At 37.1% G+C, this 26,859-nt stretch overlaps 1 protein-coding gene across 2 annotated transcripts; it reads left to right on the forward strand.

Annotated features, from left to right (window-relative positions):
• Window positions 1-247: 247 nt before the first annotated feature.
• LOC306853854 (BICD family-like cargo adapter 1) lies at window positions 248-18,573 on the forward strand. Of its 2 annotated transcripts, none has more exons than XM_079391506.1 (10): window positions 248-558; window positions 1,960-2,175; window positions 8,376-8,492; window positions 9,771-9,917; window positions 11,075-11,254; window positions 12,127-12,276; window positions 13,394-13,471; window positions 14,731-14,840; window positions 15,088-15,208; window positions 17,584-18,573. In XM_079391506.1, exons 1-10 carry the CDS (start codon window positions 319-321, stop codon window positions 17,776-17,778), a joined length of 1,554 nt encoding a protein of 517 aa, XP_079247632.1. In that variant the 5' UTR covers window positions 248-318; the 3' UTR covers window positions 17,779-18,573. The 2 variants fall into 2 exon arrangements, with proteins under 2 accessions (XP_079247632.1, XP_079247631.1); XM_079391505.1 differs by having other exon boundaries at window positions 12,124-12,276; window positions 17,584-18,572.
• Window positions 18,574-26,859: the final 8,286 nt, after the last annotated feature.

A 26,859-nucleotide genomic window follows, 5' to 3' on the forward strand; every position in this document is an offset into this window, starting at 1 on the left:
TGTTTTGCAACAATAATAACTCCAAACCCTCAGCCTCGTTTTTTAGAAAAAAAAAAAAGGAAAATATGAAATACGCCATCAAAACTATCTTATTATTTTATCGTAAAAATAATTTAAAGAGAACTTCAAAAGTTGTTGCTCGGTTTAAAGAGACGAGTCACCTGAAACTTCACAAGCCCCTCCCACACGAGTTCCTTTCCATCATCCGTCTGCAAACAAACCCATGAGAGGCTTCTCACCCACTCTCGGTCTCTCTCACCGCGGAGAGAGCTGCGTTTTCATGAGGTGCTCATTATTTCCACGCATAACACGGGCGCTATGAGTCTGGGAGAAGAGCTGTGTTATAAAGCACATCAGATGGAAGTGGAGGAAGACTGTTACTCGTATGAGTTCAGTACTGATGGAGACCTGCCGGGGTATAAGGCCAGCGAGGAGCTGTTGGCAGAGCTTCGGCTGAAGGAGGATGGGGTTCTTCTGGCTGCTCAGGTGCTCCTGGAGAACAGACAGCTGAAGGAGGAGAGGGACGTGTTTCACCACAGATACACGCAGCAGCTGGAGGTCAGTTTCTCTGCTGCTTCAGAAACACAGCCTGTATTGATAGAGAGTAGCCAGAAGTTGGGTTCTTGTCAAGCTTCTTGTTTTACATAAACCCATGTCTCTATGTATATGTTATTACATGTCTAATACTTTATGTAACGTGGTCCTAAAATGTTTTTGGAAAAGCATTTAAGTGTAAATCGTATTAAAGTGAAATATGATAGAATTTGCCTCACAACTAATTTTACTTTTATGCAACAGGTGTCTTGATATTTTTTAATGGCTCTATATCTGTTGGTTTATAGGCTTACTATAAAAAGTCCTTTTTTTTTCTTTGAACAGTGCACTTGGCTCTTGCTGTGATTCTTTTTCTAATGTAGGCTAATCAGACATTTGTACTGTTCAAATTCTTTTGATTCCACTGTTTAAATATTTGATGTCATATTTTAGGCAGGTATTCAAAATGTAATGCAACAGTAAATTTAATGTCTCTTTTAAAGAGGAAAAAACTGTTTTAGCATTTTCAAATAAGATCTGAAATGAGAACAGGGCCAGATCAGATTTCATGTTGGTGTTTTCTCATTTAATGATTGCAAATCCCATTCAGTTTTAAAAAGTTGTATGACTTTGAATATCAAATATGTTACCATAAAGGAATAGGTCTTCCAGAAATTAAAATTATGTTATTATTTATTCACCCTCATGTTGTTTCATCCACTATGGCTTTTCTGATATCTGTGGAAATCAGGGGTCAGTTGCATAAACACAGCCTAGTTATGTCTTAAGTAACTAGTTTGACTTACTAGCAGTTAACAAAGTTGTAATCAGGCATATTTTCCAACTTCAAATTAGACTAATCTACCTTTTAATGTAATTTATTTAAAAAGTGATGACCACTTTTGAAAAAAAAATGTGGTAACACTTTATTTTAGGGTCTCTTAGTTGCTTATTAGCATGCATATAAATAGAATATTAGCCATTTATTAATAGTAATTAAGCACATATTAATGCCTTATTCTACATCCCTAATCCTATACCTAAACTTAACTACCTTACTATTAATAAGCAGCTAATTAGGAATTTATTGAGGGAAAAATCATTGTTAATAGTGAATAAATGTTCCCTTTTCTAAAGTGTTACCAAAAATGTTCACTTACATTATTTGGACATGAGGGTGTGTAAATGATGACAGATTTATTATTATTATTATTATTTATTTTTTTTTGTCATTGGAAGTTCCCTAAATGTCTAAAAAAAACAAAAAATAATATATTCTACTAATAAGTAACTTTGCAACTACATGTTAACTTACTAACCCTAAACTAACAGTCTACTAATACTCTGATGACTGCTGGTTGACTTGTAGTTGCAAAGTTACTTATAGTTGGTTTGTGTGAGGATCTGATGGGTGTGTGTCCTCAGGAGCTGGAGCAGGGCAGGTATGAGCTGCGGGTCAAACTGGAGGACTGCCAGGCGCAGTGGGAGAGTCAGGTGTCCGAGCTGGAGCGAGACGTGCACGAGCTGCAGGCGCAGGTCCAGAGGCTGAGCCAGAGTCTGAGCGAGGCCGAGAGAGAGAAGAGCAGACTGAAGCATGAGCACAGCGAACAGAGCCACCGACTCAGAGAACAGCTGCAGAGGGTCAGTGACACTTATACTGTACATCACATCAACCACTCTCTTGTCAATCATCGCTTTTATCATGGCTGCTGATCTGAACCATAAGTATTAATCCCTTGTGCATAACTCATCCTGTAACACTGGAACTGCAGGCATAACATGACAGCTCAAATGCAGCATGTGGAGCCAGAAACCTCCACACTCACTCACATTTGATTAATGCAATCCAAAAAAAATAAGTGAATACATTTTTACATGATATCATGATGAATTGTATTTAATCACAATTTCTGTTTCTCACAATTTATACATGTACTCGTCTGCAATATTTGCATTGTAACAAGCCTCCAAGCTTTCGGTTGCCAGATTTCAAGAGTTTAAATTCCCCATTCAGAGCTTTTTTCATAAATCTGTAGTATTATTTTATTTTATTTCCCAGTGGTTTATTTAATCTTCCCAACCTGCCAACTATGCGCATGCGTGCGTTCTCTCTACTTTACAGAAAAACATTGCTGAGCTGAAAACAGTTGGAGTTTAGTGATCTATATTCTGCTTAAATGAAAGTTTTCTACAGCCAGTCTGTTTTTTTTCATGCAGTCCTTTACATTGTTTGCTGTGACTAAATCTGCAAAATGTAAATTAAATATTAAAATTAAATGTAAAAAAAAGCCAATAATCGTGATTATATTTTTGAGCAAAATAATCATGATAAATCGCGCCGCCCTATCATATGAAAATCATTGTAACCTTTTTCCACACTCATATACGCAGTGATCAAAGTGACAAGCCAGTTTTGATGATGCGATCATTAAGGGCAGGTCTCTTTACGCATTTGTTGCTTTGACTGTGTAATGAATGCGTCCTTTATTAGCCAGACAGAACACACTTTACTGGAGCACATATGCGTACATAAGGCTCATAAAAGACTTTAACGATTATAAAGGCCAATAATGCAACTGATACTGACTCTCGCTCAGATAAAGATGAAGTCACACTGTTCCTGAGCTCAGTGTAGCAGATACGATACGGAAAAATGAGCTGACACCCAAATATTGTGAATGCAGTGTGAGGAAGAAAGTCCATACAGTACATGCTTTTAGTAAATCTATGGGTTACACTTTACAATATCAGTAAAAATGAATGATACATAATATTTCTATAGCATTTGTTAATCTTAGTTATTAATATTTACTGTATTAATGCATTTATAAAATAAAAAGTTATGTTAAAATGAGTTAACATGCACAAACAATGAAGAACCGTGTTTTTATTTACTAACATTAACAAAGATGAATAAATGCTGGAAAAACTATGTAGCTCATTGTTGGTTAATGTTCGCTAATGCATTAAGTAATGTTAACGAATAGTAACATTTGTAAAGTTTTACCGATCTATGAAATGACATGGTGGTCACATGTTGATTTTAGCTTTGTAAAGAGTGCATGATCACAGTTTTTGGCTCAGGGTTTATGGCAGTGCTGTTTTGTGACATTCCTGTTTACTTTCCTCATCCTTTCCGGTTAAGGCCGTGTGAGCGAAACCACAGCAACATCTGACTCGGATTCCAGAGATAACAGTATTTAATTCATAAAACGTGTTACATTTCAGCCCGAAATCAAAAGAGAAAAACAGGAAATTATATTTTGCATAAAGAAAATGAAATATATATATATACACTTTTTTTGGGATCACTAAACTCCTAATTTGCTGATTATTGATAGCAAGGTAGTTGTTGTAGTAGTTATGTTTAGGTATTGGGTCGGGTTAAGGCATCTAGAATATGGTCATGCATTATTATAAGTACTAATAAACAGCCAATATGCTAGTAGCATGCTAATAAGAAAATAATTATAGTGAATAGTGTTCCCAAACTGATTTTTTTCTTCCACATAGTTATTTTTATAATAATTGAAGTTTAAATGTTTGTTAAATAATTCAGAATATTTATTCTAATTCCATTCTTATTTCCATAATACAGTAATGTTTTACACTATTACAGTAAAAATACAAAAAAACAAATACTGCGATACATTTACTTTTTTAATCAGGATAAAGTAAAGGCGGTGCAACAGATAACACCATGATGTATAAATACTAAACAAATAAATAAAATTGGGTCACTTTATTTTAAGGTCCAACTCGCTATTAACAAACCATTAACTATGACTCTTGCCTCAATAAACTCCTAATTTGCTGCTTATTAATAGTTAGTGCGGTAGTTTGTAAGGATGTAGAATATGGTCGTGCAGAACATGTGCTTTATACGCACTAATAAACAGCTAATATGTTAATAATAATGAGCAAATACAAAAAATCTAAACAAGGAAGAACTTGTCATTAAAAGAAAAAATATTATTATTATAGTTTTAATTTTTAGGCTAAACATAAACCAACTCACCGCATTAATATAACATTGGATTATAATAGAATTATTTATTATTTGATTTAAATTGATTGGAAATGTATTATAAATTCAAATGATTTTGTAATTAATTCCTTCTGTTTTGGAGTCCTTAAAAGCTTGTTTCTGCCATGGGATAGAAAAAGTAAGTATATAAATATACATTTACAATTGAGAAGAAAAAGTCAGAATTGGGAGATAAAAAGCCACAATTAGCCTACCGTTTTATATTTTATTTTATTTTATTTGGCATAACAGAATTGTTAAATGTAAACTCTCTTTTGTGAAAGAAAGTCAGAATTCAGAGTTTATACCTTGTTTATATTTCCATGGTGGAAACGAGCTTCCATAAGTCATCTATTATGAGACGAGAATCCTAAATTTAGACTCACCTGCTCCTGTCGACTCATTCTGTGTGGAAACCACTTTCACACACCTTCCTCTCAGACTCGACTCATGTCTAATCTCGTAGATTTGTTATGCTCAAGGTCAAGGTTTGCAGATTTCTTTCTGTTTGCACACTTGCCAGGACTCCCAGTTCAAACTCATGAGGTAATTTAAAAAGCTGTTAATAACATTTAATCACAGTTTGGTATGACAGACAGGCTGTAGTCATGTGTTGTTGTGAGTTTAGAGTAATGGCTAACTCTGTGAGCTTCTTTTTCCAAGAAATCAAAGATCAGGAAACACTGATGTTTATGAATCCCATCCTGCTCCGAAGGAAGAGGAAGTATGTCTTACTCATTACACCACGGCTTCCACCGTGTTTATGTTTTTATCATAACTGCTCTCAAACGGGGTCTAGAGTGGAGTTACAGAAAAGCGCCTTTTATGCTTCGGTTTCAGATTGTTATGGTAAACAGCTCTTTTTGGGGTGTATGAAGCCTTGAATGGTGAGTATTTGTGTGTGAGCTTTGTTATACTTTTGGGGACAAACGTAAACGTGTGTATATGTGTGTGGACCAGTGTTCCCACAAAGACAGCACAACCTGAAGCCATCTGAATGAACTTACAAAATACTGAATGTTTTCATAAAAATGCAGAAGGCTTTGTGTGAGGTTTAGGTTATATATGTGTATTTGTGAGTATTTCTTTCAGCCTGGTGTTACTGTTTGTGACGTACTCTTAGTACCTAACAGTCTGTACAGAACATAGAGAGTCTGTCAGGAGAATTCAGGGTAATTTAGAGGAGATCAGCCTGCCATGTTGTTTACAGAGAAGCCTTAAAACAAGCATTTGATATTGCAGGAAAGCTGCCTTCCTGTTCCAGGGTGTAAACCCCTCGGGATGCCACAAACACACTGTACAGGCTTGCTTTTGTGATCAGGTCTGAACTTATTGTAGGATTTGACAAAAACATGAGAAACAAGGGCCTGCATGATTTCATTTCTTTATTTCACTGAGCACAGATGTTAATTCTTGTCCATGCATCAAAAGGAAATGAATAGTGGGGATGTCACAGTTTTACTAACAAACATTCAGGAGTATCTCTTTGAATTGCTTACTTTAAAAAGTATCCTGGAAGTGTCGAGCTGTTGAGGTCATGCGACTCTGATTCAGCGAATTAGTCACAGTTTAATCGCATGGCTTCGTAAATCATTCACACTTGTGCTGTTCTCCAGTCACCTGCTGTGAGGTGGACCAGTCTTACGTAATGCCACACCTGTCCTCAACAAACTGCACGATCTGAGGTATCATTCAAGCCATTTTCCAAAGTTTAATAGCTGTATGAGCAACAGCAATAGTGATGCTTCATAGCATGCAAACAAATTCCACAAATGGATTTACACTAGTTGAATAGCTTTTATTTCTTTACATTGTCTATATTCTCTAGGTTGTATATCAGTGTGGTATAACTATTTTTTAGCAGTGTGTAGCACAAGCACTCGGTGAAATGTGTGATTGTCAGATGTCCAAAAAGGACAAATGGGAGCCTGTTTAGCAGAGCGTCTGTAACCTTCACGGCCCTGTTGTTTGGTGTTTAGGAGCAACATTTTTTACTATTATGACAGCATGCACAAAGCATGACAAGACTTCTTCAGGAGAAACAGTTGGCAAAATCCGAAAGTGAATGATAGGGACCATCGAAGACTGAGATCCAAACAACACAGAACTACTGCAGAAACATGACACCAAAGCTCAATATTCACACTGAAGATCCTTTATACACAAAACTGAACACAAAGCATACATCCACAAATAAACTTTCAATTACGGACACCAGTGCTAAAATGCATAAAATATGGTGTCATGATCATAAAACCTGACCAAACAAATCACCTGACTTCAGTATTATCAAACCATTGTGGGAAGTTTCGGAGAGAAGAGTAGAAGCGATTCCCTCCTTCAGCATCTCTAAAGCAACTAGCAGATGCTCTGATGACGATTCAGACAAGTTGTATGAATCTGTTCTAAGACGGTTGACAGCTGAAATAAAGGTAAATGGTGGTAAAACACCTTAATAAAAATATTGCCTATATTTCCCAGGTATTTTGTTCAAACCCTGTAAGTCTAATGCAGGGAATCTCCAAATGATGTAAAAAAGTTTAACAATGCATGTATTGTTTCCATGGTATTGTGTGCAACAATTATTTGTTCATTGCATATTTTCTTACTAATTTTCTTCCTTGAGCAAATTCGCTATTTTGAAAGCTTTTGTGTCTTCTAAAAATATATTATTTTAGCTAATGCTGCTAACATTGCAGTCCCTTCAGTGATACAATCTGATTCTTTAATAAATTGAGATTTATTAGTTTGGAGATACCAGGTTAATATGCTTCCTCAAGAATGATGGGCATCAGCTTTTTCAGTTTTATTAGATGTTTTTGGAGTCAATTCGTCCTGTCCTGTCTTCTTTTATGATCTAAACCTAAATTTAGATGCACATTTGTGTGTAAAACACTTTCTCACACGTTTCTCTCACATTGGACTGGTATGTAATCTAATATCTCATCAGATTTGTTATGCCGAGGCCAATGTTTACAAAAAAACATTCTCTGTGTTTGCACACTTGCAAAAACTCCCAGTTCTAACTCATGAGCTCAGTCATATTTTCTTGTTGGTTTTTCTTCAGAATTTTGAGTAAATTTACTATTTTGACAGCTGTGTGTCATGCAAAAAAACAACAACGTTATTGTAGCTAGTACTGCTATTAATTTAGCAAAACTTGTGATACAAACTGACAAGAGTTGATAAGAAATAAGATCCTCAGAAATAAATTGAGATTTATTAGCTTGGAGACGCTATCTGGCTTGGGGCATCAGCTGGCAGGAGCGTTACTGAACAATGCACTGGTTAACGTAGGCTGAATAGCCCTTCCCTCATGAGACCACTAACCTTGTGGTGGTTGGTAGTTGAATCTAATTGAACCAGGACCTCTAGCCACCCCTCCATATGCTGTTGAGCGTGGGGTCATTTCCGCCCCTGTCCCATAAACGCTCACATCTGGCATGATGATGCCTCTGCTAAGACCAAGATGCCAATCTGCATCTGTCACGCGGCTCTTTGATCAGGTTCTGAACGCGTGTGATGCACGCTGACGTCTGTCCAGTTATCTGCTGATTCAGGTTCATCACCAGAGGCCCTCGATCGGCCAATGTGTGCTTTTGTGCCGCTCTTATCAAGCGAACTTAACTCCTTTTCATTGTGAAAATGGGACGCATTCCTTAGTGGAAAAACACATCTTTGTTGTTGTTACTTTTTTTGTCTCGATGTTGCTGCGTCCGGATATCACCCGTTTGATTTCTGAACATATTTGAAAGCTGAAAAAGCATTCGGACATACAGTGGTTTGATTAGTGAGCTGTGTTGTGTATGTTTAGGGAATGGAAGTGGAGCGAGCCATGACCAGCGAGCTTCAAAGACTGAAACAGGAAATGAGAGAAAGAGGGCAAGCCAGACCCCAGGACGAAGAAATCATCAACGCTCTTAGAGAACAGGTGAGAAACTGTTCACACTTGCACACTGCATAGTATTTTATGCTACTAAATGGTATATACAGTAATTACAGTGAAAATATGCTAAAAAATAGTCCTATACTGAATCTGCAGCTGTCCACGCATGCTTGTTTATTAAATGTTATGCAACAGTAAGTTCCAGATCACACATTTGATTGGCTGAGCAACTTTCAAAAGTGCTTTCACTGTTGTATGTTTGGCTTTGTTTGTGCCATTCTAGACTAGACAATAGCTGTTTCCCAAATCAGAGGCTGCATCCTTGGAAGGACGCAGACTTCAAAGGCCACACCTTCACCTTAAAGGTCGATCTGAGCAAAAGCAAAACAGGGCTCACAACCTGCCTAATATGTTCACCTTGGTCCATTTATGTACATAAAAGCATATATCTATAAAATAGCATCTTATTAAGACATATGCCATATGAAATTGTTGTTATGTAATGTTTCATTTAGGTTTAAATCCAACACTTAAAGGGATAGTGCACCCCCCCCCCCCCCCCCCCCCAAAAAAAAAAAGTAAACTTCTGTTATCATTTACTCACCCTCAAGTTGTTCTAAATCTGGATGAGTTTCTTTCTTCTGCTTAACACAAAATAAGATATTTTGAAGAAGCAAATAGTTTCTGGTCCCTACTGACTTCCATAGTATTTTTTTTCCTACTATGGAAGTCTATGGGGACCAGCAACAGTTTGGTTTCCAACATTCTTCTAAATTCATTTCATAGAACAAACAGAATAAAGAAGATCATAGAGGTTTGGAACGATATGGTGAATAAATAATTTTACTTTATAGGTGAACTATCCCTTTAGATTTAAAATCGTAATCCAGGATTTTTTCCTCAATAAATATCCTGTCGTCACTGGTGTGCAATGAATCTTGGGCCGGGATACGAAGGATCCATCTGTAGTAGCCTTCATGGCCTGGGGAATGATGCTTCATTTAAAGGACTCTTTGAATTGGGACAGCCTTCATTGGTCTTCAAATGCAGCCTTCTAAGGATGCAGCCTCTGAATTGGGACGCAGCTACAGAATGCAGTTCTTTGAAGAAGTTCACCACGCTTGAGCCCTTTATCGTGGACAGCAAGCAAAATCTGTTCACCTTCTCTTCCATTCAAGGATTATAATAGCATGCAAACATAACTATTTCACCGTAACTAGAACCACATGATAAAGTGAACGTGAATGATTGTAGAATTTGCTGACTTACAGAACAGTGTAGGGTAAAAGCTATAATAATGTGTGTGTGTTTGTGTATTTCCAGGTGGCACGGCTCACGCAGCAGGAGCAAACACTCGAGCAGCGCTTGAAGATGACTTGTCACGAGAATGAGGAACTAAAAGACACTGTGTCCACATTACACGCACGCCTGGATCTACAGGAACAACAGAGTCACACACACATACAACAGGTTAGGTCACTCACACACACACACTATACTCAACAAAATGTGTTACACTGAATAAGAAGGCAGGAAACTGTGGTCTGTAGTTTAAGTGAAACTGGAATCTGGTAGATCAGGATTTGTCTCTTAAAATATTGAACAGCCACTGTCCTTATGAACAGTAAAAATATAGTCATATGACCAGAGATTAATGACACACATTATAAATGCTCATGTTCAGCCAATATGTTAGTACTAGAAGTCTGTGTGCATTAGTCACGGGAATATTTAGGCACCTCAATCCAATCTGATTCCAATTCTGATTCTTGATCCACACTTTTTTCTTAGTAATGAGTTGACTGACTTTCAATATCAAATTTATTTGTGCATTTGACTAATAAAAGTGCTTTATACAAATAAGGGTAAATTAATAATATAGCAGAACAATTGCATGTTAAGGATTATAACAAACCAAATTCATAAATCAATAAAGAGGAACAAAGAAACATAACATGCAATAAAACACAAGGTGCTTTTACTATCTGAGAGCGCTTTAAATATAAAGTTTTCCAGACAAGCGCAGTTATGGATTGTTCTGTTTTTCTCTGCATTATTATGGCAGCTCTAATAGGCTACTGCACAAATCTATTTAAACATATCAGATGTTTTGTCCTGGCTTTAAGACATAACCGATTGTGTTTACATTGTTTGCATTATAAAAGCATTTTGAGATGCAAGTGCATTTACCGCTCAGACAGATTTGTGCACAGTCACATGTCACGAGTGCCTGATCACAGAAAGTGCACGTGAGCTTTTCTGACGGGCGAAACTACATGCTTCTCAGTGCACATTCTGTGCAATGAATCCGCTTAGTTTATATACTTATTTGATGTCGTGTGTATGTTTGTAATTGGCAGAAAGCAGAATATGTCTGTCTCTAGCATGCACAAACTGAATTGATTCTGAATTGTTGAAGATATTCATGATGCATGAGAGAATCAGAGTCTGAATTAAACCAGGGCTCGGGGCAAAAATGGGCAAAATTGGCAAAACACCAAAACTGGCAAAATATTTTTAGTTTGAAAAAATATGTTCCTCATAAATGTAAAAAAAAAGTGAATTTCAGGGTAAATATACTGGCTCTTATATGTATGTGTACATAACATTTTTTCTCCCCGTCCCAGCTGGCAGAGGCCTGGCGGGAAGTGGATGGAGTTCGTTCCCGGGCTCAAGAGCTGCAGTCTCAGGTCGAGGAGCTGCAGGAGGAGGTAGCTCTCCAGGAGAAGAGTCACAACGACTCGTCTTTACTGTCTGAGCTTGTAAACAATCTGGACGCTGCAGACTGGAGCCTGGACAAGGAACAGGTGAGACACTGTAACCTGATAATGCCAGACTGGACCACATTCTACTTAAAATGAATGTGTTACAGAAGAAGAGACCTGTGGTAATTCATCTCAGTTTAATTGATTTTTAGCTTCACATAGAGCTATATGAATCCAGAGTCCTGCAATTGAAAAATACATACAGGGTTTTTAGTTAACACGCCCTCTGTGCTGATTTGCTTTTTGTGCAGTTCACGTTCTCTATGCACTGGAGACACTTGAGTGAAGCTGTAAAAAAATATCCAGATACTATCCAGATACAAAACACGTTAATGCTAGTTGTACAGTGTGTTCATCTGTTTGTGCCATCCCCTAGACATGTGTGTGACCCCCTTAAGATTTAAAAGCCTTGATTATCTTGCACAATGCAGTATACTAGAGGATATGCGGAATCCCAGAATGCATTGCAACAAGACCTGAAAAGTGTTGTGCACTTTTATGCATTTTACTACAATTTGCAATGTTATTAGTGCTGTCGATCAAAAACATTAACTGATTAATCACACATTTTTCTTTAATCATGATTAATGACACCTAAAATTAAAATGATGTAATCCTAAATATTTTAGCAGATTGAATCTCAAAAATGATTTAGAAACAACATACAGATAGTGTATTTTAAATATTTGTTTAATGGCATGATTTTACCTATTACTATGAATTTATTATAAATAATATATTTGTAAAGCATTGTAAATCCCCAGCCTCTGTCAGCTTCTCCATTATGATGATGCAGCAGGCAGCAAGACAGCTCCTTAGGTTTTGGAACAAAGCTAAATACATTTAATAGATTTACATTAATGTCTGTTAATGTGATATTTGGGCACGACTAGAACATGTGTCTCGTCCAGCAGGTCTGTCGGGAGCTGCACTGCATCCTGGAACTGCTGCAGCCTGTGGCCTACAGATCAGAAGCTGAGCAGGACTCAGATGACAGCCTGCAGGGCATGCTGGGACAACTGAAACACGCAGCACAGTGGATAGCAGACAGTGAGACGCTACAGGTACAGCTGTTTTCTATGGGACATATCATGTGCTGCATGTAACGTATCTTCTTGCCTGGAGTATTTTGACATCTCGTACTGTCTCACATTTCAGCAACAGTGATTCACCACAAACATCTTCATACTGTATGTCTTCATTCAGACTATATCGGTTTGTGTTCTCACGGCTTTTGTTTTGTCATTGGGTAAATCTCACATAACCTTCCTGGATCATATTCCAATCTGGCATCAAACAAGGGAAATATTATGATGTGATTAAAGAACATGAAACTATTTTCTTTCCAATGCAAAAACAGAAAAAAAAACATTTAAAAATAAATAAACTGTTGTAGTACTGTATTTTTGCATTTATTGTACAGTAATAAAATACATTTAATACTAATATGTGACCCTGGACCACAAAACCAGTCGTAAGGGTCAATTTTTCAAAATTGAGATTTATGCATCATCTGAAAGCTGAAAAAATAAACAATCTTTCCATTGATGTATGGTTTGTTATGATAGGACAATATTTGGCTGAAATACAACTATTTGAAAATCTGGAATCTGAGGGTGCAAACAAATCTAAATATTGAGAAAATCTCCTTTAAAGTTGTTCAAATGAAGTTCTTAGCAATGCATATTACTAATCAGAAATGAAGTTTTGATATATTTACAGTAGGAAATTTACAAAATATCTTCATGGAACACGATCTTTACTTAATATCCTAATGATGTTTGACATAAAAGAAAAATCAATAATTTTGACCCATACAATGTATTTTTGGCTGTTGCTACAAATATAAACAGTACATACAGCTCAAACAGTACATAACATAAAATTAGGATTTAATAATGTACAGTATGTTTAATGCACAAAAGGTTCCCACTGTGCTATTGATGCATTATTGACCTAGTTTGACAAGTTGTGTTTGTTCAGGTCGGGGTGTGTTCAGTGAGGATCAACAAATGTAGCTAGAGGTTACTGAGAGAGAGAGATTGAACAGAGGGCCATTAAATGCTTGTTACATGATACTGATGCTGTAGAGAGATACTCCCTGCCGTCACAGTCTAACAAAGTCCTCCCAGGCTAACCAGCATGCAGTGCTGAACGCTCCTGTATCGTTTGTGTCTGCAGGACAAGAGGAAGTCCATTGTGGGATCTGTGAGCGATCCGTGTGAGAATGCCGTCCGGATACAGGAGCTGCAGGATCAGGTAACAGTTCTTCATGCGTTAAAGCTCTCAGCCACAGCTAACAGCGGCCCAAAACCACTGCCACTGACCTGGGCTCAGTTCCTTACAAAATGCATCCATTGTTTGGAGGGCCTGGCAACGCCTGAGGAGTTTTTATACAACGATTCACTGCTTTTCAGACTGAGATTCACAGCTGTATGAAGACAGTCTACGAATGCAGTCAAGTGGGGAATTTATTGCTTTCAGGAAACAAAGAATACTTAGTCAGGGTTTCTTAAAAAGTCTTATTAACTTAAAAAGTTCTTAAATCAAAGCAGAAAGTCTTAAAACCACGAAGTCATTGCATTAAATAATAATAATAGAATCTTCCTCAGTATTTGTGTCTTGTTTTCCAATACAAATAACTAATTAAATCAAGATATATTTACAATATTAAATGCAAAATAAAGTATTGAGACATAGATTGAGTTTATGCTTAAAACAAGAGCAATTATCTTTCAATAGGGATTGCAAATTAAGTTGAATTTTGAATTTGAAGTTTTGGGTTTGAATTAAGTAGATTTTTCTAAACCAATTATACTTGTTTTCTTAAATGTAATTTTGCTTTTCAAGTAAATGGATCTTGATTTAAGAATACAAAAAATACTGAGGAGCAACCTTGTGTAGACGGAAGGAAGAACCCCTGAAACTAGTCCTCATTGGCTGCACACTTTAATTTGGTAAAGGTGAAGTGTTTCATTTCTGAAATCTTTCACTCCCCCTCATGCATCACTGGTCCGCTTCACCTTTAACCCCACCATTAACATCATCCTGGCTTATCTTGTTCTGTCTTTTACACTGTTTATACTTTGCCCTGGGTTTAACGTCAGTCCTGGGTGGGCAGGTTTTGTGTTGTCATGCCGTACATGTATAAACTCTGGGTTCTTTATTTGCATATTTACAAGGATATTAATAGTGATTGGACAACTATAGAAAGCTCATCAATATTTAATGAAATGCAATTATACACAAGTTTTAGAAGCGCCTGTTTGTTTCTAAACAACACTGTAACATTTGCATCCGTACACTTTCTGTACAAATATTTTAAATATTTCACGAAAATAGATATACAGTATTTAAAAATGACTTATATAATTAGTTTTTCAAACAGAACACACCTTTAAGATTATAAGTACAGTGAATACAGAGTATTTGTGTGTGACTTTAGCATGTTATGTGCTATTAATATGATTATTAGCAGTATTGGACTTTTTAATCATGGTTTTTGGCTTCTCTCTCAGAACGAGCGTCTCGTAGCAGAAAACACGGAGCTGAAGCTGCGAGCTGAGAGACTTGTGGAGCAGGAAGTACTTCAGCAGGCCATAAAGGACCGCGACGCTGCCATCACTAAGTAAATATTGAACATTTACTTGGTATTATGATTCTATAAATGCTTATGAGAAACTAAATTCATTATCAGAAAAGTTATTTGTATGGTTAAGAAAATGTTATATTATTGTAAATGATGTATTGAAATGATACTGTTAGTGTTGCCATGAATATAGCAATTGTTGTTGATATGACGTTAAAACTTAAATAAATAGTTTAATAGAAAAGGGGCATTTTGAATGTTTTCATGTTGTTTTTCTGTCATGCAGGAAGACAGCGATTGAAGCAGAGCTGCTGAGGTCTAAACATGATATGATGTGTTTGAACAACCAACTCCTGGAAGCCATTCAGCGCAAGCTACAGCTGTCACAGGAACTGGAGGCCTGGCAGGTCAGAACTGATTTCAACTGTTAAACTACCAACTCTCTCAGTCCTCACTTACTGAGTAATTAGGATTGTTTCTTGCTCCTTGCTGGGTTTAGAAGGGGTATTTTGTCTGTTAATGATGTTTTGGATACTCTGTCGCCCCCTGCTCTTCACAGTGGAAGTTTGCTGCTGTTTCATGTGCTGTGTAACTGATTTTGAGAGCATTAAATGAGAGCGGATAAAATTGAAATTATAATGTATAATGCTCTTTTGTAAGTGAATGTGTTCGTGTTCTTAAAACTTCCTGTTTTTATTCAGCAGTCAAAAGAAGTTAACATATAAAGTCATTTTGAAATCTATTACAGATTTTATTAATATTCAGAATTTTTTTTTAATTTTATAGATTTTCACTATTTAATTTAAAGGTTTAGTAATTTTATGTTTTGTGTTGTTATTAGTATTTTGTTTTATTTTAATATCTATATTTTTATTATGTCACTTGTAGTTATTTCAGTACATTAAATTCAAAATAAATTGACAAATGTTGCCTTGGCAACTGGCTAAAATATTTATTTATTTTGGTTAACATTTAACATTTATGGTAACACTTTAGTATAGAAACCAACTTCACTATTAACTAGTTGCTTATTAGCATGCCTATTATTACCATATTGGCTGTTTATTAATACTTATAAAGCATTTATTCGACATGACCATATCCTATCCAGTACCTAAACTTAACAACCAGAGGTGTAAAAAGTACTGAAAGTGAAAGTAAAGATACTCAGTGAAAAATTTACTCAATTAAAAGTACAAGTATCTGGCCAAAAACATACTTGAGTAAAAGTAAAAAAGTACTACTTTAAATTCTACTCAAGTATTAAAAAAGTAGAAGTAGTTTTATTTTTCTGACAGACATACAGAAGTTTGGGTAAAGGGAGAAAACGAAACAAAGTGCAATGGCACAGGTCAAACACATATCTAGTGCAGCGATAACAACTAAAATTCAGCACAGTGGAACACACACACACACACATACACACACACACACAATTGCAGGGAAAGGGATTAAAAGGAAACTTCATCCTTTCCACCCTCATGCCATATATATATATGAATGAATGAGGCATTTATATAGCACTTTGTGTATTGCTGTACACCCAAATCACTTTACAATCATGTGGGGGGTCTCTCCTCAACCACCACCAGTGTGAATATGACAGTAACTCATACAACCCCTGTTAATGAATCAATATTTTAAACTTGACCGTCGTGCTCACTTTGTGTTGTTTCTGAAGTGGTCCTGTCCCCTTGCATTACACGGACTAAAAATCTTTGCTTGTGTTCATCTGAAGAAAGAAAGTCATAAACATCTGGGACAACATGAGAATCGTATGTTTTGGTTGAACTATCACTTTTAATAACAATGTGATGCAGAGTTTAGAAACATATTCCAGACAGAATGCAAGAATGTAAATTATATATTTTTTGCACTCAATCTTGTGCATTCAGCCAAAATATTACACAGCTAATGGCTCTATCAAAACAGAAAGAATAATGAATAAACAGTTTTGGGGAAAAACACAACTTTGCTACCTCAAAATGCTTCCTCAGATTTGATGGTAGTCTTTTGAAGCCAGACATTTACCTGATGAAAGTCACAACTGAAGTAGAACTGTGTGCTTGATGCTTGAAAAAATGATCATTGGTTCTCATGTCAAGCATGCACTTTTGAGCGTCCGTTTACCGTATTTAATGTGCATAAGATAAAATAAAAATGTAATGTACTTATAAGTTGAAATAAAATTGTAAGGAGTAAAAAGTACAGTTTTTTCTTCAGAAATGTAATGAAGTAAAAGTAAAGTAGTCAGTTTAAATTGTACTTGAATAAAGTAAAAATCCCCCAAAATAATACTTAAGTAATCAAATAAAATTACTCAAGTATTTTACACCTCTGTTAACAACTAACCTTACTAACTATAAATAAGCAGCATATTAGGAGTTTATTGAAGCAAAAGTTGTAGTTAATGGTTTGTTAATAGTGAGAAAGCGACCTTAACATAAAGTGTGACAACGTTTATTTTATTTCAAGAAACAATCATGTTTTTGTATGGTTTTAATTTTAGTTTCAGTTTTATTTTTTGGTAAGAATAATAACTCTGTACCCTATGCTCCTAAATGTTTAAGACAATATTTTTTTGCTATAAAAAGAGATTGTTTCGCATTTCTGCATTGCTGTCAACTAGCACATGCACACAAATAAAAATAATAATGTGCAGAAGAATGCATTTATAATGATTTATTGCACTTGTACCGAATACTTTGCATAAATATGTTGAAGGAGATTTTTTAAATGTTGTAATTTATGATGTTTGCAAACTATTTGTGTGACCCCGCAGGACGATATCCAGGTTATCATCAATCAGCAGCTGAGGAGCCAGCAGCAGACAGAACAGCCTCAGAAGAGATCAGCGGGGCGTCTTTCTTTCCTGCATAAGTCCAGACGGCCATCCTCTTCCCCCTCCACGATATCAGAGATCAGCCCGGAGCAGAACCAGACGCCCTGGAGAGACTGGCTCAAACGCAGCAAATAAACCCGCATACAGGAACATATCAGACACTCCACTGTCAATGCCAAAGACACTGACCATGTTAGAAAACAACATTTTGAAGAGAGAGAGACATGTTCTTAGAAAGAAAAAAAGGCATCTTATTCAAGAACAAATTGTAGAACAAATTGTTCACATTTATCCCCAAATTAAAACAAAAAGGAGAAATAATGTTTTGTATAAAGATAATGAAACATTTTAGAACTTAATGGAATGTAATTTTAGAAATGGTAATGAAATGTGCTGTAATTATCTTATTGCAAAATGTATCTTCTTTCTGATGACTTTGGAGTGAAATGTGTTCTGAAAAGTGTTTGTGAGATTCAGTTGTATAATATGACTATTTATACATAATGTAAGTAATGAAAGAATGAATACACTGACATCATGCTGGTCATGATCTTGTTGATTTTAATGGCATTTAAGAAAATAACATTATGTAATAACTTTAATAGAACACATCATTTACCTGAACTGCACATGAAACGTATCTGCATATGAAGGAACGTCTCAGAGTGAAATACTCCAGATGGTGCTAAAGAGTTGACTGATGTTGTTCAGTTCACTAATGCTCTGTATCATATGAAGGATCTATAGTGTTCAGACTCGTGACATTGTCATGATTTACAGAAGAATTCAGTGATTCAAATGTTTATGGCTGAAACCCTTTAAAGTACTCTTCTGTGGATCACTAATGCAGTTTTGTTTTGCAAGTTTTGTATGTAATTTATATCTTTGTCAATGTGACATTTGTACAATAAAATTTTTATGTAAAGCAGTATCTTTAGGATATTTATTAAAGAATACACATGCACATCAGGCTTCAGTACGTCACGGTTCGGCTGCTACAGCGCATGAACGAGGAGATGAGGGAGATTCACAGTCACAGTCTTTATTTGCCAGGAACACACATGTAGAGCGGGGTGTAGACAATTCAATACCGGACAGGAAACACAAGGCAGAACACACTATAAATACTAAACATAACGAGGGGACGAGTAGACACACCTGGAACCAAATTAACAGATAATCAATCTAAACGAGGACAGGAAACAGGAAGGACCAAATATGGGCATATGGGGAACAAAACACAAGACACAACAAACACAAGCCTGACATGACGCCCCCCCCTCCGAAAGGCACGTCCTCGCGCCATACAACATCAAAAGGGTGGGAGGGTGGGCGCTCTGGAGGCCCCCAGGGACAGGGACACAAAGACAGGACAGACGGCCTCCAGGGGAGCTCGGGCGGCCATGGCGGAGCAGGGAGAACAGGAGGCCATGGTGGTGCAGCCTCCGTGCCCTTGGCCTCATCTCTCGACCCGGCCACTACAGCCAGAGCCATACAAGACTTAATGGGATGAACTCAGGGACTGGAGCCCTCCCTGGGCAAAACAAGGTATCTGGAGCCCTTCCTGGGCTTAATGTGGGATCTGGAGCCCTTCCTGGGCTAAACAAGGGATCAAGAGCCCTTCCTGGGCTTAACTTGGGATCTGGAGCCTTCTCATTGAGTTCCCCGTGGGTGGCGGGCTTGGGTGAGCCGCGGGTGGCGTCGTTGATTTCCCCGCGGACGGCAGGCATGACTTCGGAGCCACGGAGGGCGGCGGGCATGAGTGAGCGAGCATGAGTGATCCAGCGAGCTTGACAGACTTGACTGACGAACAGCTGATAGACGAACTGTAGGCGGGACTGACGGCGGGCTGGTTCTGGCTCAGGCCCGGACACTCTCCAGACACCAGTAGATCCCTGCTCTCCAACTCAGTCAGGTGGTGTCTGGGAGGTCCACGGGGTGATGGTAGTTGACCCCGAGCCAGAACAGCGAATTGATGGTGGCGTCGTCCAGCACCGTCGCCACAGCGAGCCCACAGAATTCCCCGGCATACTCATAGAAGGGGAGATCTCGATGGGCTAGGGCGGCGAATCGTGCGGCGGTTTCCATGCTGTGGGAGAGAACAAAACAAAAGACTTTTCAAAAACGAAACAAAACACAAACGGAGAAAAAGATGCCACTCACTTTCGGTCTTGGTCCGGTATTCTGTCACGGTTCGGCTGCTACAGTGCATCAAATTGACATCAAAACATTTGACAAACATTGGTAAAAAAAAAAAAAGGTCAAATGTGCTAATCAAACTGACGTCAAAAACTTTACATGATGTTAATTTGGTCTAAATTGAATGTCAGACATATTAGCCTACATATACATTAAACCAATTTCATTGTGGGATTAACTTCCTATTTTCACCCAATTACCACTTGATGAAATTTGCATGTTTGACCTGCTTTTTTGTGTTAATTTTGATGTAAATGTGATGTCTTTTCAACATCAATTGCCCACAGGAAAGGCAGTCTAACTTTTTCATTGATTTTTTTCTATGCGTAAATTATTCCGCCATTCTTTTTGATAAAGCTACTGTTTCAAACTTTTTTTTTCATATTTGTCCCAAAAATCTATATTCCCTGAAGATACAAAGTTATCAAAAGCATTTAGATTCATCAAATGGTTTCGAAGATATAGTTTGAGAAGTGTGTTGACTCACGGCTACAAAATCATTCAAAAGGTTTAGAATATATAAGCCAACTGATTAAAATTAGGGGTGCTCCGATTGATCGGGTTCCGATCATTATCGGTCGATAATCGTGTTGGGATGTTTGATCGGCGGTCTCTAAACAGGCCGATCTCAAAAAAACGATCTCAAGCTGATGACGCTTGTGCCGTAAGAGGTTTGGCACGACATGCAGCGACACCATCTCTATCTGGTGCGGGTTAAATAATTATAATGCTGAAAGTGAAGTACAATTCATATTTGTTCATTAAATAGCATATAAAGTCATTAGAAACTTTATGTGAGACATTATTTCATAAACAGCCTGTGTGAATCACCGTGCGCTCTTCCTTTTAAAAATGCGCAAATGGCTTCAGATCACATCGTGTCTGCATTATAAGCGAGCTGCACGTTGCATAGTTGACACAGGAATTGTCACATGCCCAATAGAGGCAGTGTCGCATCGTTACTAAAGTTTATAAATTGCTTTTAATTTTAATTCTTGCCAGTGTTTAACCATTCAGCGCTCGTGTGCTCTCCTGGAGACCGTACGCTCATGTACACTCGCAGCGCACACATATAATGCCAGGTTCACATTACTCCATTTTCAGTGCTTATGGAGCGTATTTTTCCGCGCTCATGTTAACGGATCAGAGCGTTAACACTGCATGCGGTTGCGGTCTGGCAGTGCATTCTAGGAGCGGTGTGTCTGCAGCAGTGCGTCTGCAGATCGTTTCAGCACCAAGTCTATCTTTGCTGTTAATTAAATTAAATTAAAGTGACAGCGCATTGTTTGCCGTAAATATGAACATGGATTGTAACGAAAATGTAGTAATTGCACTATAAATGCATATAATTAAAGTCTACTGTGTTTCAGAGTCATCACATGTGGCTTTTTGTCTAGGTTTAAAGGAAAAGAGCACTTTTAGATAAACAAGGCAATAATAGATGGCACTCATGGAGGTCTGGAAAGCAAAGTTCTTTACACAGCAAAATGTCAAATTAACACCGCTCTGTGTCTATATGTGTCCACACTACAGTGTTAAAAGTAACACTGAAGCCGTGTTAAAATCAATGAGGTAATTATGAGATTCACTGAGTGATGATTGGCCATTATTGAACACACCTGATGTTAACAAGCAGAATCACCAAAGAAGAAAAATCACTATTTTTAAAGTCACCATTATAGTGATAAGTGTTTACTTTAGTTGGGCTATTGACCCTTGACTTTTTAGTTTTACATTTTGTTTGGCTGTTATAACTAAATTATAGCAGCCAGACAAGCATGTCTGGCTGAAAAGCTAAAGTCTTTGGGTGGTGATGATTCTGTTTTGACATAATAATCCTGTCGTGACCTGAATAACTGAATAATGTTTTATTTGTTGGTGTTAACACTGTGAACAACAGAATTTGGCATTTTCAGTGAAATCAGACAGATGTTTTTAAAACTTATTTTGATCAAAAACTTAAGAGTTGCCTTTAATTTAGACACACAGACATCAAGAATCAGCGTGAGAATCACAATAACGGTGACCATCAAAAAAGCATGTTGTAGCCAATCAAAACTCATCCATGGCTCCCATCATGCATTGCGGCATGAATAAATTATGAGCAGAATTGTATTTTTTTTTTTTTTGCTGTTTTTATGTGACTTTTTATTAGCTTGTTTTGTGATGTTCAGAGTTGATCTGTTTATCTGAATATGCTGTTTGTCACTGTTGTTGAGATTCATTCGCTGATTCTTGATGTCTGTGTGTGCTTAAAAGAAAGACTTTCTAATTTTATTTTTTTGCATCAGAAGAGATTATAGATTAAGCTGTATAGAAAATACAGAAATTGTTACTGTGGAATCATAAGGCTGTTGTAATCAATAAAGGAAATTTAACTCAAACATTAGACTCTAAATGAGTTCAGTGATTCAGGCCAGAAAATTATTATGTTAGAAAATAATCATCAACACCACCACCACCTGATGACTTTTGCTCTTTGCAAAAGTCTGGCTATTATAATTCAATTATAGTAGCCAAATAAAATGTAAAAATCAAGGGTGAAGAGCCCAACTAAACTAAACACTGATCACTATAATGGTGACATACAACTTGTGATTTTCATCTTGGGTGATTCTACTTGTTAACATCAGGTGTGTTCAATAATGGTCAATCATCACTCAATTAATCTCTTACCTCATTAACTTTAACACTGCTTCAGTATTACTTTTAACACTCTGTAGTGTGGACCCATATAGACACCAAGCAGTGTTAATTTGACACCGGGGATTTTGCTGTGCAGAGCTCCGCTAGGAGAGCATCTGTGACTTGTAGGCTCTCTGTGAGCCTCCTTACAAGATGTCCTGAGCATGGGGTGTAGTTAGGCCTCCTCTCACTTAGAGATTCATCATGCTGAGGCCTACTACCCTAGAGCTCTAAATACATCTACTGTGAGTTTTATCAGGCTTCCTCTTGCTATAGAGAGTTTTCATTGAGGCCTCCGATCACCAGACATCCTCTGTGAGTTGTAGGCTCTCTGTGGGCCTCCTTACAAGATGTCCTAAGTGTGAGGCGTTGCTAGGCCTTCTTTCGTTTCAGAGTTGTCTTGTTGAGGCCTCTGCACCTAGAGCTCGGCCATCTACTGTGAGTGTCGTCAGGCCTCCTCTCGCTATAGAGAGTTATTCTATTTGAGGCCTCCTCTTGCCAAGGGCTCTGCTAGGGCAGCATCTGTGAGTTGTAGGCTCTCTGTGAGTGTGCGGTGTAGTTAGGCCTCCATTTGTTTTAGAAAGTCATCATGCTGAGGCCTCCTCACTTAGGGCTCACTTTGATATTGGTTAGGTAATATGGAGTGTTGCTAGGCGCCTTTCTTTTGAGAGGTGTTTTATTTAGGTCTCCGCTCTCTAAAGGTTTGTGGGCTATTCAGGCTCTCTGTGAGCTTTCTTCTTTGCTGGCCTAAATAAGAATCAGTAGTCAGGCTTCCTGTGGAGGCCTCCGTTCTTGAGAAGCTGCGGTCTATGGCGTTGCTGGTGCAGGCACTCATCCCTTCAGCATGGCAGCATGGGTATTCCGTTCCCCAAAAGCACCCTCTAGGGGGTGCTTTCCCCAAAAGCACCCTCTCGAAAGGGAATATCTCAGGTTACGCATGTAACCATGGTTCCCTGAGAAGGGGAACAAGACACTGCATCTCTTTGCCATGCTTCAGGAATTCCTGCACATCTCCTTCAGACAAGAAGTTGACTTCAGACAGTTTTTTTTTTTACAGGTGCCTTTTATACTTTCGGGCGCACCTGTCATGACGTCATGGGCCACCACCTCCCAATGTCAAGTTCATTGTTGTGTTTAGACTCATGCTTCAGACACCAGTCATGCCGAAGTAATTTCCCCAAAAGCGCCCTCTAGGGGATGCAGCGTCTCGTTACCCTTCTCAGGGAACCATGGTTATGCGTAACCTGAGACGTTTTTTTATATGTATTTATTTCCATACACATGACCAACAACACATTCTGAGTAAGCATGCCAAGTTTCATGTACTTCTGATGCCCTAACAGTATTTATTTATTTGTTTTAAATATCAGCCATTTATCAGTGAGAATCAGATGACAGATGCCGTAACACTAATATTGTCCTCTAAGAGGATAATGAATCCTATTAGATCTCAAAGTTTTAAAGTCTGCCTTCATGATAAGATGACAATAATCAGGTTTAAATAAATTATAAATGATCTGAGTAGACTATTATAGTTTCTCTCCATATTTATTGAGTTTTAAAAACAAAACATTGTACAAATATATTGGTACATTAATATTCTCAAATATAAACAATACAGATGTAATTTCTATGAAAAAATAAACATTTGGTAATTTAAATGTTTAAATTGCACATTCAGTTTGATTGAGAAGCTGTTTGTTATAAACATGAATGTCACCTAGTGTCGTTTCTATGACGACCAAGTCTTCACACTCATACTGCACTCTAGCAACCTAACAATTACACCTGTCTGGAATGAAAGGATACATTTTGAAATTACTATAAATCAAAACTTGAATGTTTGATATCCTTTATTGGTAACACTTTAGAATAGGGAACACTTATTCACTATTAACTACGATTTCTCCTCAATCATTTCCTAATTTGCTGCTTATTAATAGTTAATAAGGTAGTTGTAAGTTTAGGTATTGGGTAGGATTAGGGATGCAGAATAAGGTCATGTAGAATAAGGCATTAATATGTGCTTAATTAGTACTAATAAATGGCTAATTTTCTAGTTATATGCATGCTAATAAGCAACTAGCTAAGAAACCTTAAAATAAAGTATTACCTATTTATTTTAAAGAATATTTAATTACAAAAATGACAGTTTATAACCATTCAAATGTTTGGGGTCAGCAAGGTATGCATGTATGTACAGTGCCCTCTACTAATATTGGCACCCTTGGTAAATATGAGCAAATGCGGCTGTGAAAATAAATCTGCATTGTTTATCCTTTTTATCTTTCATTAAAAAAATTCACAAAATTCCAACCTATCATTGAAGTAAAAAAATTGAAAGTGGGAGGGAAATCTCATTGTGAAATAAATGCTTTCTCTAGTTCATGTTGGCCACAATTATTAGCACCCAATTATTGCAACGTCCTTTTCCCAAGATAACAGCTCTGAGTTTTCTCCTATAATGCCTGAAGAGTTTGGAGAACACCTGACTAGAGATCAGAGACCATTTTCTTCATACAGAATCTCTCCAGAGCCTTCAGATTCACAGCTCCATGTTAGTACTACTTCTCTTCAGTTCACTCCACTCATTTTCTGCAGGGTTCAGGTCAGAGGACTGGGAAAGCCATAGTAAAAGATTCATTTTGTGATCAGTGACCCATTTTTGTGTTTATTTTGATGTTTGTTTTGTCAAACACGGCCCATTGTAAGATTTCTAACAGAGGCAGTCTTTGATAGAATCCATGATGCCATGTGTCTAAACAAGATGTTCAGGACCTCTGGCAGAAAAATAGGCCAACAACATTAAAGATCCAGCAGTATATTTAACCGTGGACATGGCCTACTTTTTTATCCCTGTTTGTACTAAACTCATCTGGTGGGTTTGCTGCCAAAAAAGCTCTTTTTCAGTTTCATCTGACCATAGAAGCCAGTGACGTTTGAAGTTCCAGTCGTGTCTGACAATTGAATTTGCTGGAGTTTGTTTTTGGACGAGTGAGGAGAATTTTCCTTAATTTTCCAATATTAGTGGAGGGCACTGTATGTATGTATGAATGTATTTTTAAGGCAGTCTCTTCTGCTTACCAAGGCTGTATTTATTTGACTAAACTAGTAAAAATAGTAATATTGTAAAATATTTCTAAAAATGTAAAATAATAGAAATAAAATATAAAGAGGCTAAGACAAACAAGCAAGCAAGCAATAAACTTTTTTTTTTTTTTTTTTGCTGGATAAAGAAATCTAGAAGACTCTATAGTCAAAGAGCTAAGGCTTTCTATCCAATAAAATATTTTATGTTGAACATACTGTAGCTAGATATATATTTTCAAAATAGAAATGTAAAATAAAATATATTCCCACTATATACATTTACATTTAAAGACAACTTTTCCAAACCTGGTAATCACAATTTTACAATTCCTGAAAGAGTTAGTTTACCCCAAAATGAAACTTAGCCCATGTTTTACTCACCCTGAAAGCATCCCAGGGTTATATGCCTCTTTTATTTTTTCAGACGAACCCACACAGCAAAATCCACGGTGTTAAATTAACACTGTTGGGTGTAAACATTGGGTGTAAACATTGAGTGATGATTGGCCATTATTGAGCACGCCTGATGTTAACAAGCAGAATCAACAAAGAAGAAAATCACAATGTGTAAGTCACCATTATAGTAGTCAGTGTTTACTTTAGTTGGGCCCTTGACCCTTAACTTTTTAGTATTACATTTTATTTGGCTGCTTTAACTGAATTAAAACAGCCAGATAAGCAAAGAGCAAAAGTCATCAGTTGGTGATGATTATGTTTTGACATAATCATCATGTATTGACCTGCATAACTGAGTTCTTTGTTGGTGACGTCAAACTGGGAACAACAGAAGATATGGCATTTTCTGGCATGGTATAATCAGACAAATGTTTTTTAGAGTTATTTTGATCAAAAACTTGATTAAAAAAATATATATATATATTTATTTTAGACACACAGACATCAAGAATCAGCATGATAATCACAACAACGGTGACCATCAAAAAAGCATGTTGTAGCCAATCAAAACTCATCCATGGCTCCCATCATGCATTGCGGGATGAATAAAGTATGAGCAGAATTGTCTTTGTGATTTCTTTTATTTTTACTATTTTCTTTTATTTTTGCTGTTTTGTGATGTTCAGAGTTGATCTGTTTATCTGAATATGCTGTTTGTCTCTGTTCAGATTCATACGCTGATTCTTAATGTCTGTGTGTGCCAAAAATATATATATTTTTTTTTTTATCAGAACAGTAGAGTTCGCGAAAGAACCGATTCTTTTGAACGGCTCATAAACATGAACG

The sequence above is a fragment of the Barbus barbus genome (genome assembly GCF_936440315.1).
Source record: "Barbus barbus genome assembly, chromosome: 34".
Taxonomy (NCBI): domain Eukaryota; kingdom Metazoa; phylum Chordata; class Actinopteri; order Cypriniformes; family Cyprinidae; genus Barbus; species Barbus barbus.